General features: G+C 44.8%; 1 protein-coding gene across 8 annotated transcripts in view; it reads left to right on the top strand.

Annotated features, from left to right (window-relative positions):
• Window positions 1-13,217, top strand: part of cbfa2t3 (CBFA2/RUNX1 partner transcriptional co-repressor 3) — a 41,654-nt gene extending 28,437 nt beyond the window's left edge. For 2 of the 8 annotated variants that reach the window (XM_033625954.2, XM_033625987.2), the window contains exons 3-12: window positions 652-893; window positions 1,267-1,356; window positions 2,072-2,253; window positions 4,908-5,191; window positions 6,363-6,448; window positions 7,554-7,845; window positions 8,611-8,679; window positions 9,373-9,426; window positions 11,196-11,386; window positions 11,931-13,217. In XM_033625954.2, coding sequence (XP_033481845.1) covers window positions 652-893; window positions 1,267-1,356; window positions 2,072-2,253; window positions 4,908-5,191; window positions 6,363-6,448; window positions 7,554-7,845; window positions 8,611-8,679; window positions 9,373-9,426; window positions 11,196-11,386; window positions 11,931-12,320 — 1,880 coding nt within the window. In that variant the 3' untranslated portion in view covers window positions 12,321-13,217. The remainder of the gene's footprint in view (window positions 1-651; window positions 894-1,266; window positions 1,357-2,071; window positions 2,254-4,907; window positions 5,192-6,362; window positions 6,449-7,553; window positions 7,846-8,610; window positions 8,680-9,372; window positions 9,427-11,195; window positions 11,387-11,930) is intronic. The other 6 variants (XM_033625970.2, XM_078175054.1, XM_033625962.2 and 3 more) reach the window with 5 other exon arrangements.
• Window positions 13,218-15,996: the final 2,779 nt, after the last annotated feature.

The following is a 15,996-nucleotide window of genomic DNA, read 5'->3' as shown; positions in this document are numbered from 1 at the left end:
AAAGGTCAAGCGTGTGTTTGTGAGCTATTTGTGAGTTTGTTTGTGCCGGAATAACAAAGAATATGTGACTGATTATATATGTGTGTGAACGCTGAGTCTATTCTGAACCTTAAAGCTGCAAATCTACTTTCAGCTGGTGGACATGTGTAGGACCAGATTTAGCTACACACCTGCTATTGGAATAAAAGTAACACAGGCCACAGGACTATTTTTGGCACCTCTTTAACAAGTTCCTCTTATAGTTGTGTCCTAGTGAGTGAGTTAGGGGGAGAGGGTGAGGAGCAGGGTGGAATAGACTGATACAGGGGGAGATGGAGGGGGAGGGGGGTGTGGGGGTGTGGGTCAACTGGTACCACTTGTGAGACAGCTGAAGTTACCGCAAACACACACACAGAAACCCACACTCACTGCGCTCAATCAAACTTGCACCTCTGAAGTCACCATGTGCATCATATACCACAGGCATGGTGTCGAATTTAAGTCTATTGTGCGCTTTACTTACATTTAATCTTTACCACACACTTCTCTATCAGCGGGATGCGAGCGCGTCTGCCCTCATCACGCCCCCAGATCTGTCAGATGCCCCCCAGGCCTTTTCAAAACTACTGACCCAGTTCATGTTGTCTCTTCCTGCTGTCTGTTTATCTGCAGTGCTGAATGGGAGCAGCCACTCTCCTACATCGCTGAACGGTGCTCCCTCCACTCCTAACGGCTTCAGTAATGGGCCGGCCATGTCGTCGACGGCCTCGCTTTCCAACCAGCAGCTCCCGCCGGCTTGCGGTGCCCGGCAGCTTTGCAAGCTGAAGCGCTTCCTGACCACACTGCAGCAGTTTGGCAACGACATATCGCCTGAGATTGGGGAGAGGGTGCGCAGCCTTGTGCTGGGGCTGGTGGTAAGTTGTGATTATTTTTAAGTGGGATTATTTTGATGAATTCTTTCAACAACTGTACTGCATCTATTTATTTATTAATTAATTCAGCAGCTCTTTTTCCTCTTAGTTTTTGTCTAGCCTACTGTACATTTATGCTTAGTACTTAACATCGGGCACCTATGAAGTTCCAAAAGCTGGTATTTTTTATCTTGTGTACAAAAGATAATGACTTGCACACACTAAATATTATTGTGTTTGCATAGGATGTGGATCTTGTGTAAACAGAATAAAAAAATATCATCATGTGGGACTTATGCAGCTCCGTTTGAGGGTGTTATAAAAGTTTGTCTCCTGATTCCACTCTTTGTCTAACTTTCCCTGTTGTCCCGGGCAGAACTCCACTCTCACCATCGAAGAGTTTCACTCCAAACTTCATGAGGCCACCAACTTCCCTCTGAGGCCGTTTGTTATTCCCTTCCTGAAGGTAAATGCTTGTGCACAGATTTAATGTGAGATAAATCAGGGCCAATGTCTAAAACTGACACTCAGAGTTTACTGCTACTGTCCATATGGCCAGTGTTCAGGACTGTGTGTATGTGTGTGTGTGGAGACACTATATGTGCACCTTTCCTCTGTGCTCCTCCCTCTTCTGCCTCCAAACAGAAAGGGTCCGGGAAGGGAAAACTTGAAATCTGTGGGTGTATACAGTGTTTAAGAATGAGTGTCCATTTTTTAAAGTGTGTTAAAAGTGTTGTGTGTGAATGTGTCAGACCTCCTGGCGTGCAATGATCCTCCACATCTGGGACATTGCAGCAATGGCTGCATTATATCAACCGGACAGGTCTGAGAGAGCTATTTGACAGCACTGACACGCACACATACACACACACAATAGCTCTACACATCAGCACACCCTGGAGAGAGCGAGAGAGAGACACATGGCAGAGGAAGGTGTCAAGGGACCTGTCTTATCTCATCCTGTCTCTTCATCTATCACTTTCTTTTTTTCTCCATCCCTAATCTGGCATTATTTTACTCTCACCCCATCTATCTATTGTTCCACCATGAGTTTCTAGCTCACCTCTTGTCCACTTAACACTCTACATTTACATCGGCTCAATAAATCTATATCCTTCCTACAACAACGTGTTTCATTCCTAATCCAGAGATGTCTGTCTCCCCTCTCTTTACCACTGAAGGCAAACCTGCCCCTGCTGCAGAGAGAGTTGCTTCACTGTGCCAGGTTGGCCAAGCAGACTCCAGCTCAGTATCTGGCCCAACACGAGCAGCTTCTCCTGGACGCTAATGCCAGCTCGCCCCTCGACTCCTCCGAGATCATGCTGGAGATGAATGAGCACGGCAAAAGAAGGACCCCTGACAGGTAGCATATCTCCATTAAACACAAGAAAACATATACATGCAGACTTCAGAGACGCACATTTATTGGCAGACTCTCACACACACGCTGTTATATATGAATTATTTCAGGGTATTTCAGAATGCCAAGTGACAAGGGGAGGCTATAAATCCTCTGTGCGGGAGGCGGAAGTCTGGACAGCCCTGATGCCAGGCTGGCTCTGCCAGCTGTCTGGGAGGGAGGGGTGAGATAAATGCACTGTAGGAAAAGAAAGAGAGCATCTGAGAAGCAAAAGAGAGAGAGAAGCGGGGGTGAAGTACAGTAAATGTCCTCAGCACAACCCAAAGACAGACAGAAAGACCAACAGTGGGCAACGGTTTGCAGTTGTCCCACATTTCTCCCCAGCACTCTGCTTTGTTCACCCAGCTAAGAAGATGACACAAGACAGAATTAGCTGGCATTTCCCTTTCCTCCCTTTTCTTTTTCTTCTCTTACTGGCACTGTCCTTCTTTTCTGATCACTTCTTCACCTCTCCTGCTCTCTGTTTCTCTCTTGCTCTCTCCAACTGCCTGACCTGCGGGCTCCCAGCAGCTGTCCATATGTCAGGGATGTGTCCAGATGGTGATGTGCTGACCGTAACACTGAGCACATCCTGAGCAGGGTGTGGGGAGGTGGGAGGTGGTGGTTTGGATGGGACTGAGGGTTGGAGCTGAATGTGCAATCCCACTGTAATCCGCACACCTCCGCCTCCTGACCTGTGGCTTATACACAGCGGGAGGGGCTCGGCGGAGGAGGGGGAGGGTGGTTCAGGCTGGGGCAGGGCCTACTTCGCGCCAGCTGTTCCTCTGTGTTGTCAGATACTGGAGCCAGGGATGTGTACGAGTATAGCCGACGTACACAAATATACACATGAATAACCAAACACACACACACACACACACACATAAACACACTCATCTACATGGGGCAGCACTGCATTTATTCGCCTTTGATCCCCGGCATGATAAAGAGTGATTTGCATCCGAATGCCTGGCTATTGCCATCCAGCTAAACAGATTAATATCAACACTCCCATTTAAACTGTCCAGATGGCTTGAAAATACAACCTCTCTCTCACACACACATACACACACTCACTTAAAGTACACAGACACAAATGAGTGTCACTAAACATCTGCCAAACACACAGCATTCAGCCCATATTGCCCCTTAAGCCCAAGAGCAGGGTGGGAGGGAGAGGGAGAAATACTTGCAATCTAAGAGTCGGCAGAGGGATATATTCAGATTAAGCGCTTGAGACGCAGGGTGTACAGTTGGACTTGGCTTTGTTTGATACATATGGCGTACAGCTGTGCAAAAGCTTTGGTGGAGAACTGCCTTACTGTAACTGAACAACAAGCAGCTCTCAGCAGGGATACATGTGTGTGAGTGTGTGTTTGCATGCGCCATGTGTTGTTGAAATTCACAAAACAAGTTTGTGTTCTTTGCTAGAGGCTTGTATGGTTCACAATGTAATCTTTGAAAATAAATTATAATGACAGTTTATGGTAGACACAGACAAAACCAATCAGGCATCATGAAGTAAATCACATCTGTTGATTTGTTTGGCATGTTTTTACAGCGGGCAGTTTTTTTAACCCCTTGATCTGATTCTTAGGCCATACTGGTCTTTGCTGGGGCATGTTTTCCTACACTATGAAGTAATACACTGGCATTGCATACTTAGCCTGGCAAAGCCAGCCCACAGTTTTTGCATTACTCATTGTGGTCTGGCAAGGCCACTGATGGACTAACTGGAGAAAAATGAAGTTGGCCGCAGAAAAGTTATTTCTCTCCCTTCAGACATTAACGTGGTGTCAAAAATCTGTTTCTGAGTAAAACTGAGCTGAGAAATGATCCATGTTGTGGGAGATTTTTTTTTGTAAATGAGGGTAGTCATGTGAGCATCAAAACAGTTTCTGAGTGGTTCATCATTTATCTGGAGCAGCTGAATCGATTTTTGGGTGGACATTTGTGGAATAATGGTAAATGTGGTAGTGGAAACAGAGCTTTAGAGATGCAGACTGGCTGTGCAAGGGTATGGCATACTGGCAGATAAAGACTCAACTGTACAACAAAGATGTTTTTTGTTGTATACTATAATATACCACACATCCCACTGCTGGAAAAATGCTGCAGGCTCTGTGTCCCAACAGTTGAACTTCTATCCTTTCATTTCTTTGTTAACACAGCAGTTTACTTGGGATCTATGCTTTGATACTGTTTTCAAGTGTTGTAGAGCTTGATATCAGTCTTGGTCTCAAGACCACTTTTTGGAGGCTTCGGTCCTGTCTTGGTCAAAGACAAAGAGGACTCTGCATTTCATTTCAAGACCACAACTGCAGGGATATCATTAAATTGCTTGCACAAAAAAGGGCAATGAATAAAGATGGTTAAGTTGATGTCAGCTCCTTAGCATCTCTCTAGTTTTGGTCATGACGTGGTCTTGGTTTATGTGGTCTTGACCACAACATTGCTGTATTCTGCTAACTGTGTGGTGCTGACCCACTGCTTGACCTAATTGTCTTTAAAGAATATAAAAGTTGTACGCTCCTACGCTAAATTAAATGACATCATGGCAAGCCATTACATATACTTTAAAATCATGTTTTAACCCACTCTCCCGCCCTCCTCTACAGGACCAAAGACAGCTCGGACAGAGATGGGTTGCACCCGGAGCACCTGGCTAAAAGGCCCTGCACCATCAGCCCCAGTCAACGCTTCAGCCCCAGCACGGGTCTTCCTGCTCACCCGCCTCCCAATGGCCTCCCCACACACCCTCCCAACGGCCTACCCCACCCACCAAACCCCCAAGTGGGACCCCAACACTATCGCTTAGAAGACATGGCCCTGGCACACCAATACAGAGACGCTTACAGACATAATGAACACCGCGAAGCCCGGGACAGACACCGGCAGACAGGTAGGACAGCTGCATCCACAGGGGTCAGATACATCTATAGATCCCCAGTGATATGGTCAAGACTGTGGGCTGGTGTGTATGTAAGTGGGGTGTATGCAGAGAACAAAGGCCAGTTGTCATGTCCAGTGTGATAATCCTTGTGGCAGTGTGGCTATATAAAGACCACATCCATACATGCCTATATGCTCCAACTGTGGCAACCATATATGCCTTCCTTCTGCTTTCCCAAAAGGAAAGAGGTGAATTCTTGGCCAAATTGTCTCACTCATTAGACACGAGGCTCCAGCACAGGCACACAAGTGCTAAAGACACCAGTTATTTTGTTTAAAATTGAACTTTAATATCTAAGTTAATCATTATAGTAATAAAATAGGAGACAGTAAAACAGATATAAATAAAATTGACATCCACAAGCACAGTAACTAATGTTCAGTGAGTTAATTAATTTCAGCTCATCATCTGATAATAAGAATTGTTGTGTTTTTGTCACCATAAAATGAGCCATTTATATTAACATAGGGAGCGGGTCCTTGTCCAGGGAGATTGCCATGTTTCACCGCCATGTTTCTACAGTAGACCAGAACGGACAAACCAAACACTAGCTCAAGATAGGGCCATTCATGTCTTGCATCAGCGACCGTAGTAGCAACCTCTCAGTGACTTTATTCTGTGTGTTTTACTGGTTTAAATCACTGTGTCTGTTGTTTTTGGAGAGGAAGAGACAAGCAGATAATTTGGCTCACAGTTTGGATCAGAAATAAGCTGAACACACATTAAGTTAGCAGAGAATCGAGGTGAGCACACATTAGCAGGTGCTGGGCTAGCGGCCTTTCTGCGATGTGCCAAACAATGCTGATTTGTAACATGAAATTGCTTTATTTAGTGTTTTTACTGGTTTAAATCTCCTGGTCTGTTTGTTTGGAGAGGAGGAGACCTCTGCAGATAATTCGGCTCCCTTTAAAATCCTCTGTAGCAATGACCACTGAATTGCTGAATTCTAAATATAAGAAGTTTTGTAATCTGCATTCCTCACTACAAGATGCCACTAACTTGCCCTAAATCTTACACAGTTCCTTTAAGCATCCACTCTGGACTTGTAGAGCATTTTGCAGCTTCAAGACTGTTACACAGTTTTATATATGTGAGTTTGACCCATGTATTTGTCTTTTAGCAGTGCACGGTGCCCGCCAAGAGGAGGTGATCGACCATCGTCTTACAGATCGAGAGTGGGCAGAGGAATGGAAGCACCTAGATAATGTACGTATCAGCATGGGAGCCATATTTAATGTCAGTCACCTTTTCAATCATAAACATCATGAAGCAGGGCTTTAAAAAAGAGCTAAGAGGTCAGCAGGTGATTTAAGTTAATTTTAGCAGGACAGGAACTGTTGACAGACAACCTCCGTCCCATCTGAGTGTGCGGTTGACAGACAGCTGACCATAGGAGGTCTGTGTCAGTGTGGTGAATTAACAACAGACAGACACCTTTCTGGCTTCCTGGCACCCAGCTCCATGAAGACAAAATCATGTTCACTAGACACACACACACTCACACACATGCACGCACACACGCACACACAGAAACAGGGCCCCAGATGGAGCTCAGGACCCAGCAGAGCGCAGCTCCAGCTGGGGAGAGCAGCTGAGACAAGAGCTGCAGTCATGGAGAGAACCGGCCAGGCCTGGACCCCAGCCAAATTAGAAACACTTCACTGAAATAAATATAGCTAACTCAGAGGGGAGGGAGGGAGTGGAGAGACAGAGGAAAGGAGGCAGACACACAGAGAGAGGGAAAGATGAATGGGAATAATGATATGGATTGAATGTCAGCCATGCTAAACCCATTTAGCAGACCGAGCCGGGTCTGGAAACAGAGGGCAACGTGGAAAAAAAGTGACACTGTTTACAGTTGAGGGGGGGAAGGAGAGAAAAGAGAGGAAATCTGTTGAGTTGGCAGGGAACGGAGCAGAAGGGTGGAAGGAATTGGCTCAACTTTTTCATCAGCAGTCCAGCTGTTACATTATCGTTGTTGTAATGCTCTTAGACACTGAAATTCACTGACAAGCACACAATCCATGAACAGATAGGCAGAGACAGAAATCACATGCAAACACGCACGTCTGCTAGGTGGTATGTGTTGTGGGACAGATTAAAATAGTGTCTAGATTTACAGCTCAGTGGTTCCATAAGTAACTCATTCCTTTAAATTAGCTTTGTTGCTATGACCTGTGGAGCTGTTTGTGGATTTATTTGGTACTGCTATGTTGTGTAGGTGATGAAGTTTAACTAAATGAAGCACTGTCAAATGTCTCCTTTTATTCAGTAAATGTTTTAACTCATCCTCAATCCTGTCCCACTGTAGCTCCTGAACTGCATCATGGACATGGTGGAGAAGACGCGCCGCTCTCTGACGGTGCTGCGCCGCTGCCAGGAGGCCGACCGGGAGGAGATGAATCACTGGATTCGGCGCTACAGCGACGTGGAGGAGATGAAAAAAGGTGGGAGCAACGGACAGCACTGCCTTCCTCCTCCTCCTCCTCCTCTTCCTCCTCCTACTCCTCACCACAACTCCTCCTCCAACACAGCTAGCAGCAGCGAGTCACTGCCCATAGGAACTCCCTCGGCTGCTGAAAGGCAGACAGGCAGACAGACAGGTAGACGAACACACACAGGGTTTGTTTGGCAAAGCAAAACACTCACAGCAAGGTAGGGCTTATTGGAAATGCTGAAAATGCCTCAAAAAATATATCAATTTAGACACAAAAAGTTAGAGTATCCTATTTTTCTGCAAAATCTAGGATCTTGCAGCTGATCGCACCCTTATGCTGCCGGCATGCTCATTCATAATTAAAATTTGTACTCACTTCTAACTCCTGTATTCCCATTCCTTCCTAGAAATGGTTACAAATTTGATAACAGCTTATTTACTGATGTTGCCATACACATCCTTATGAACAGATATCTGTGTATGTATGCAGAATCTGTAGGCAATGGGACATTTGTTATCGGAGTGTCCTGGTTTCCAATTGTAGTCTGAGTATTACTGACCAGTCGCATTTGAGTGGCAGGTAAGCAGTCTATGTGTAAAGGTGGAACACACTGGCTGAAATGCAGTCTCAGAACCCATCGGCTATCGTCTGACAATGATTCAGCTTTATATTAGCTTTTTAATTATATGGATTTATGTGCAGATATCCACTGGCTACACCACATCTCCCGAAATATTGTCCTTTGTCCCGGGAGGCTTATCATTGTCCGACCAATAGCTGATGGGTTTCGAGATTGCCTTACACCTGGTTTGTATTGGTCCCAAAAATAGAATTGGAAACTAAAGGAGAGACTTGCGGATGTGTGTTTGTTCAGATCGTGAGTCAATCATCGTGTGTGTAACTGAGTGCGTGCCTGCTTGTGTGTTTCAGAGATCCACCGAGACTTCTTACACAGGCCTCCCTCAGGATACCTGCCAGAAGAAATCTGGAGAAAAGCTGGTAAGAGCCAAGCCTCCCCTTCTCTCTATTGTCTTCATGATTGACACACACACGCACACAGTGACCATCATCAGTCTTCATGGCCCTCACCCTGGCCACACAGACAGACAGAGCAGAGGCCTTACAGCCGTAGGTCCATCAGGGCAGAGGATTGGAGGCCCTCTGTGTCATTAGGGCTAAATGCCCTCCATCTGTCACCACTATGAAAGGCCACTGCAGTTAAAGCTGCAGTGAAAATGCAGTCACCTGGCCAGAGGCAGGCCGCAGCAGCACAGCACAGGTTGGAGTGTAACTGAGAAACACACACTCCCAAGATTTTATACCTTCTTTTATTGTGATTGTTCTCTGGCCTCATGCACAGTACACAAACTTATCACTAAAGTATATCAAATACAGACATTTATACAGAACAATCTTGACCGCTATTATTATTTTTGGCTCAGTGTGTGGCCAAAGGGAAGCAGGTGGGAGTGTTGCATTGCATGGGCCTTCTTGTATACTGCATGTTAGATAAAACCCTATCCCAGGAGTCGTCTGGCTCAGCCCTTGTTCCGCCCCAGTCCCAGCACTATTATGTTGCAGTCATAGTCCAATACCCTGCGGAGGAAAGACGCTGCTGCTGTAGGCAAAATTCTGTGCTGCATTTTCACCAGCAGAAAAAAGCTCTTTTAATTGCAGTTGTTTTTCATACAGGTACTACAAGCATCCCGCTCTCCCCAGCACTAAAGCACCTCCAAAACAGGCAGGGTGAGTAACATATCTCACTCCCAACATCTCACCTCTAATGTCTGTGTAAGTGTGTGTGTGTTTGTGTGTGTGTGAGTGTGAGTGTGAGTGTGTGTGTTTGTATATGTGTCACCTCTGTCTCAGCAGCCAGGTACTCCTGCCTGATGCAACTGCAGCACCTCTTGCTTTTAATTAAAACCAGACACGTATTCTCTGGTCTGGTTCAGGTTGAGAGACTGCAGTGCTTTTGAAAAAATAAGATCTGAAGTGTGAAAAAGCAGACAGAAATAACACGTCTCAGGGACTTGCCAAATCCCTGTGGAATTAAAACGTTAATATTGCTGTCCCCGTGTTTTCCATTAAGTGCTAATTGCCCCAGCATCTGCTATGCAGTCTCCTTGATAAGAATTAATTAAATTTGCAAACTAATCTTAGTGGTGCATGCATTAGGCCAGATAATTGAGAAGCTCGGGATAATGCAGATAGTGTTTTGCAAAGGAGAGAAGAAAGAGGAGGAGGAGGGGTATGAGAGGAAGAAAAAAAAGGATAGAAATGAAGGATAAAGGTAGAGGGGGAATGATGGGTTGAAGGAAAGCATTGAGACATGTGTGTGAGTGTGACTGTATGTTGACAGGATTGACAGAATGCTAACTTTTTTAGCATATGGGCACAGGAATTAAAGCTCAGACATGCACACATGCACACACGCAGCCATGTGCATATACACAGCACCAGTGTTGGATAAGGCTCCCCCCTGCCCGCTGCCTATCTTTTTGCACAGTAGTTTGGAACAAGTGGAGTGGAGCGGCGAGGAAAAGTGACAGTTATTTATGAGTTTCCTTTCAAACAAACACTGACTGGGGGAAACAGGGAGCAGGGGAGAGAACCATATCAGCCTCACCTCCTCCTTGGTTGGCCTGATACACCTGGAGAGCCACTTGTCATTTGTGTCTTACTGCGTCTGCTTGGCACATCTGGAGGAGGTGGAGCAGGAGGGAGAAATATAATTTCATCTTTAAGAATGTTTGACAGTAGAGGAAAATGACATTTTAGAGGAATTCACATCTTATAATCACGACACAGCACATTTGCATTCGATTAATAAATAGTGTTTATTTGGAGACCTATTCCTCAGGTGTATGAAGCCCTACAAGATATAGATATTGTGCATTTGTTGTAAACTGTGAAGCCAATAATGAAAGATTGCAAAATGTAATCACTCCTGCCTCTTACTGAGTGGAGACTGCGGGAAGTTTCTATTTTAGACTGCCATCTGGAAAGGAGTCTACACACCTGCCTGTTGTAAAAACACAGCCCCCTCACTCATACAGTTTGTGCTTCTGCTGGAAGAACAAAAGGCCCCATGATAAAATCTACATGGTACGAAGCCCTGCAGTGGGGATATAAATGCCCACTGGTGGAGAAATTATTCAGTCTTCTCTGTAAACTCCATCTAACAAATTCTATTAGAATAATTCTGACAAGATGACAATCATGCAAACGGGGAATCCCAGGATGTTGTTTGAACAGCCAAGTTAGTGACAAAACTTTGGAGACATCTGCTGTTGTCAGTGCTGGAAATTATTGTGGCCAGACGTGTTTGAATTAATTATTGAAGTCTGGCTGTTTCCCTTTTCTGGCAGAAAGTTTTAAATCTTGGATGATGTACATCTGTTCACTGACATACAGACAAGATGGCAGCTTAAAGAGCCTCAATAAAGGATGACAGAGCAGGCTGGATGGGACGATGGTCACAAGCATTAACACCTCTCTCTTCCTCTCTCTCTCAGAGGAGGCAGTGAATGAGGTGAAGCGGCAGGCGATGTCAGAGCTGCAGAAGGCGGTGTCAGACGCCGAGAGGAAAGCTCACGAGATGATTTCAGCCGAACGCTCTAAAATGGAGAGGGCGCTGGCCGAGGCCAAGAGGCAGGCCTCTGAGGACGCACTAACAGTCATCAACCAGCAGGAGGACTCCAGTGAAGTGAGTACCACAGACCCCCCACCTACATTTCGCCTCATTCCCCCTCTCTCTCTTGTTCTCTAATTCCTTCCTCTGTCACTCACTCTTCAACGCTCTTCTGCTCCATTCATTACCCTTCACTTTGTCCCCCTCATCCTCCAAGTTTTTCCTGTGTTGTGTAATCCACACAGCTGGCTGCTCTTGGTTTGGTGCTGCACCATGTTGTCATCATTATTGCAGAAGCAGTCTAGTTGTCTGTGTAAATAAAAGCAGACAGACCCAGATGGTTGGAGCAGAGTGCCAGGCTGAGGCCATTACAGAGCAGTTGACCACCACCTGCTGGTTACACAAACCAGTGGCGCTGGACCAGGACTTAAAGCCTTAAAATGAAATCCCCATGCAGAGAGTAATAAAAAAGATGAGGATCAGATGGATAAACTGTGTCATAAAATGACTTATTGTAGGTTGCAGCATATGTAAATGCAAAAAATAGAGAACTGAGCTATCCTGGGACAAAAAAGAGACTTATTTCTATCAACCCACTCTCTCCCCACTGTCTCACCAGAGCTGCTGGAACTGCGGGAGGAAAGCCAGTGAGACGTGCAGCGGCTGCAACACGGCTCGCTACTGCGGCTCCTTCTGTCAACACAAAGACTGGGAGAAGCACCACCATGTCTGTGGTCAAGGCCTGCAGGGGATGCCAGGGGGCAGCAGCGTCCCTCTCGGCACCCCGTCCTCCTCCTCCACCTCCTCAGCGTCCTCCAGCGCGCCCCCCACCCACTCGGAGAGCACTCCTCCAGGAGCCCTGTCCTTGGCGGGCCAGAGCAGTATTGCGGGAGGGGCCGGCAGCGGCAGCGGAAGTGTCTCTGCCAGCCCCAAGGAGAGCAGTTCCAGTAGTGCCTCTCGCTCCACGACTCCAGCTACCCCCGCCCTACTGGATGCCACCTCTCGCTGACGTCTGACCCTTGTCCCTTCCCTGCATACTGATGCGACGGTGCCCACACTCCACACAAAACCAAACTGAGGAATCTTCATCGCACATTGCTCCCTTTTCTCCTCCCCTACTTTAGTCCTTATTTCCCTCTTATCCTAAGCTCTCCTGAAAATCCTCTCACTACCTGATGTTAGACTGCTTTTCTGAACTTGTCACCCTCCCTTCCTTCCCCCCCAAAAAATACTTTTTCTGTCTTTGTCTCTTTCACAACCACAGCCACAAATACAAAGATTCCAGCCTGGGGTTCAGTGTAGTGGAAAGCATGAAAGTGTCTCCTATCTCTGTGCTCAGTCACAGAAACATATCCGATGTGTTTGCTGAAAACATGACTTGAAGATGTGACTAAGATGTGCCCTCAGTAATGGAAGCACGTTAAATACTGTCCGCCGAAGGACACAAGACAAGGGCTGTGGTAAGGCAACAATGATGGGGGGATGACTAGGCTGATTAGCACTTGGATCGGATTTCCCTTTAATTTAGCACCAATGAGAGAACAGTACCCAGCCCTGAGATGTGCACTACAAGTGCAAACAGTTCACTGATGTGGCACTTATTCTACAGTGTCCTACCGGAGACAGGCAAGGACAAAATACCTTTTTTTCAAATGGATGAGGGAAGGGGAAAAACCTGTGATGTGATAAATTCCTCAGAAACACAGCTTAGTATTTATTAAATGTTTCTTTCTGGCTTTAAGGGAAAATAAAGAAAAGTCCAAATATTCTAAATAAAGAATAGTAGTGCTGATGATGATGATAATAATGATATGAAAATAAATTAATTTTAAACTGCTAACTACCTTGCTAGCGAGCCAAGAAAATCTACACCGGACTCACCTCTCTGAACCATTGTGAACCCAAATGAATTCAAAGATGAAAAATAACATGATCCAAACCTTTGTATTACACTGCCAAAGTGAGTAAGTAAGCGATAAGGAGAAGCACTCATCTTATAACCAAACGCAAAGCAACATCACCTCCTCAGCAGATAAGCCAGCCCTGGGAGGACCAGGCTGCAGGGACGCTGCAGAACGGGACCCAGAGGTAGCCAGACATTTAAAAAAAAAAACTGCTTTGATCTGCAGCTGCCTCCTGCAGTCTGGACAAAATGACAGCGATTCCTCAGTGATGGCCCAGACTAGTGAATATGGACGATGCTGTGAACTTGCCTACAAGAAAGACTTCATGAAATGGATGGAAACCCTGCCACAGTGTGATTTTTTTGTGAATGGTAACAGAGAGGGACGGAGAGAAAAAAACAGGAGGAAAGGAAAATGTACACAGCCTCAAAGGAGATGAAGAAACATACATGGCAATGGAGCTGCCAAAAACCTCAAAACAAGCTTGAAAACATTGTCCGAGAAGGCATTGCATACTACGGAGACGTATGAGAAGAATGTTTGTAAGTTGTTTTTTTTTTTTAAAGCTCCACAACGGGGAGATATTTCAAGGAATTGCTGTTACCTTTACATTCACTCCCTCCTTTTCCAAAGCATGATAAACAGATGAAAGAGCCTAGTAAAGGGCGGTGTAGACTTGGATCTCCTCTCTCTTTCTACCTCCCCTCACCCCACACCTCCCTTCTGCGCTCTTCCCCGACTACTTGACTCAAGTCTGCCCCTTAACCCCAGCCTGCTTTGGACAGAGCCTCGGAGCAGTCACGTGGGAAGGGTTCGAACCTGCTTGTAGATATTGTTCCTCTTTTCAAATTTCAATAATGTCTCTTGTCGCTGATGTCCACATGTGCTGCCCTTGTGTATATCCAGAATGACGGACTTTGTTTTTTGGTTTCGTTACCTTTCATTTTTCCTCCTTTAAGTTTGGGCTGAGCAGTGAAGTCAGAACAAGGAGGAAACTCACTTATGAGAGGAAGCCCCACATTGTACTTATTGTTTGATTTGTTGTATCTATATTAATGAGATGAAACCCCTCTTGTAGAATATTTTGTATTGCTCACATTGTAAGACAGTGAGAGGACGGAGGTGCAATATGAAGAGAATTCAGCTACTGAATGGAACCTCAGCAACTGCCCATAGGGTGTCATATAATATAGATACATATAAATATATTTAAAGTAACATCAGTAACTTAATGTGAATGTACATAGTATTTAAAGAGGTCCAAAAATGTGTTTGCCAAATAACAGAAACCTTTAAAGTTTAATGTCCAGAATATGATTTTCTCAGAGTACATTTATTTCTCAAATTCATCAACTCCCTTTATTATTTTTTTTCTCTTTCTCTCACTTTCAATTTTCACTCAAATCAAAGTGTCATGTGATCCTGAGTGGAGGAGACTGTTGGTAACAGAGGTAAAGTGGTTTCATACAGTACCACAATACATGCAGCAGAAAATGGATGAAAACAGATTAAGGGTGAATGGACATTACAAGACTTCCTGAACATTTCTAAATCAATTAATAAGGCCTTAATCTACAACATTTCAAAAATCCACATTGCACTACACCAAGAAAACTTGTTCATGTTTCACTTCAATCTTCTTAATTTGAATGAGAAGCAGTAATTGGGAATAAATGTCATTGTCACGTGCTTCATTCACCCCCTTGGTCAGTTTACATCCTGCAGGAGGGGACGCAGCAGTGTGTACTGACAAAAACAAATGCCTAGTCAATATTTAAAAAAAGAAGAAGAAGAAAAAAGTGGTGGCTCAGTTTTAAATTTAGCTCCATCACACCAAATTTAGGACTCATCAAACTTGATATGTCATGTCTAAGGTTCTGTTTCCACCCCTGTAGGGACCCCTCGCTCTCTCTTGGTCCTCATCAACCTGTGTGTGTGTGTGTGTGTGTGTGTGTTGTTAGGAGTGTCTGTTTGCCCCAAGGTGCAGGACAAGCCATTACTGTAGGATTAAGTGAAATGCCAGTGTTAAGCTACAGTAAACCTCAAAGCTAATTTTGATACCCAATCCTTGTAAGGTTGTTTTTTTTCCCACTAATTATTGTTTATTTGTAAAGATGCAATTTGAACATAAGCTGATAATCTGGGTCAAGTTCTTTATTTCCAGGCCAAGAGAGAAGCATCACCTCTTTAGGTTTATTTTATTGTTTTTTTCCAGCCCTTCCCACATGCTCCAGTAAACACATGTATGTTAAACAGTCTCAAGACCTTTACTTAAAGGTCCAGTGTGTAGAATTCAGGGGTATATATTGGCCGAAATGGAATATAACATGATAATCATGTTTTCTTTAGTGTATAATCACCTGAAAATAAGAATCGTTTTTGTTTTCGTCACCTTAGAATGAGTTGTTTATGGCGATTGCAATCTTGCATTGCCATGTTTCTACAGTAGCCTGGAAAGGACAAAGATACACACTGGCTCTAGATAGGGACATTTGCCTTTTTGCCTTTTTGCATCAGCCACTGTAGTTAGCAGCCCCTCTGCAAGAGCCAGACAGTGTCATAAAAACATAGATTTTTAATGTGAAAATGCTTCAAATCAGTGTTTTTACCAGTTTAAATCACCCATTTAAACTGGTATATTTCGGAGAGAAAGAGACCTCTGTGGATAATTTGGCTTCCCATAAAAACCTCCTGAATGTCTAGATTCAGCTTTATTTGTGGTTTTTACCAGTTTTAATCACCCAGTCTGTTTGTTTTGGAGGGGGAAAGACCTTTGCAGAT

Source organism: Epinephelus lanceolatus, chromosome 2, assembly GCF_041903045.1.
Source record: "Epinephelus lanceolatus isolate andai-2023 chromosome 2, ASM4190304v1, whole genome shotgun sequence".
Taxonomy (NCBI): domain Eukaryota; kingdom Metazoa; phylum Chordata; class Actinopteri; order Perciformes; family Serranidae; genus Epinephelus; species Epinephelus lanceolatus.
Note: the sequence above shows the minus strand (reverse complement) of the source record. Positions and strands in the feature narration are given on the sequence as shown.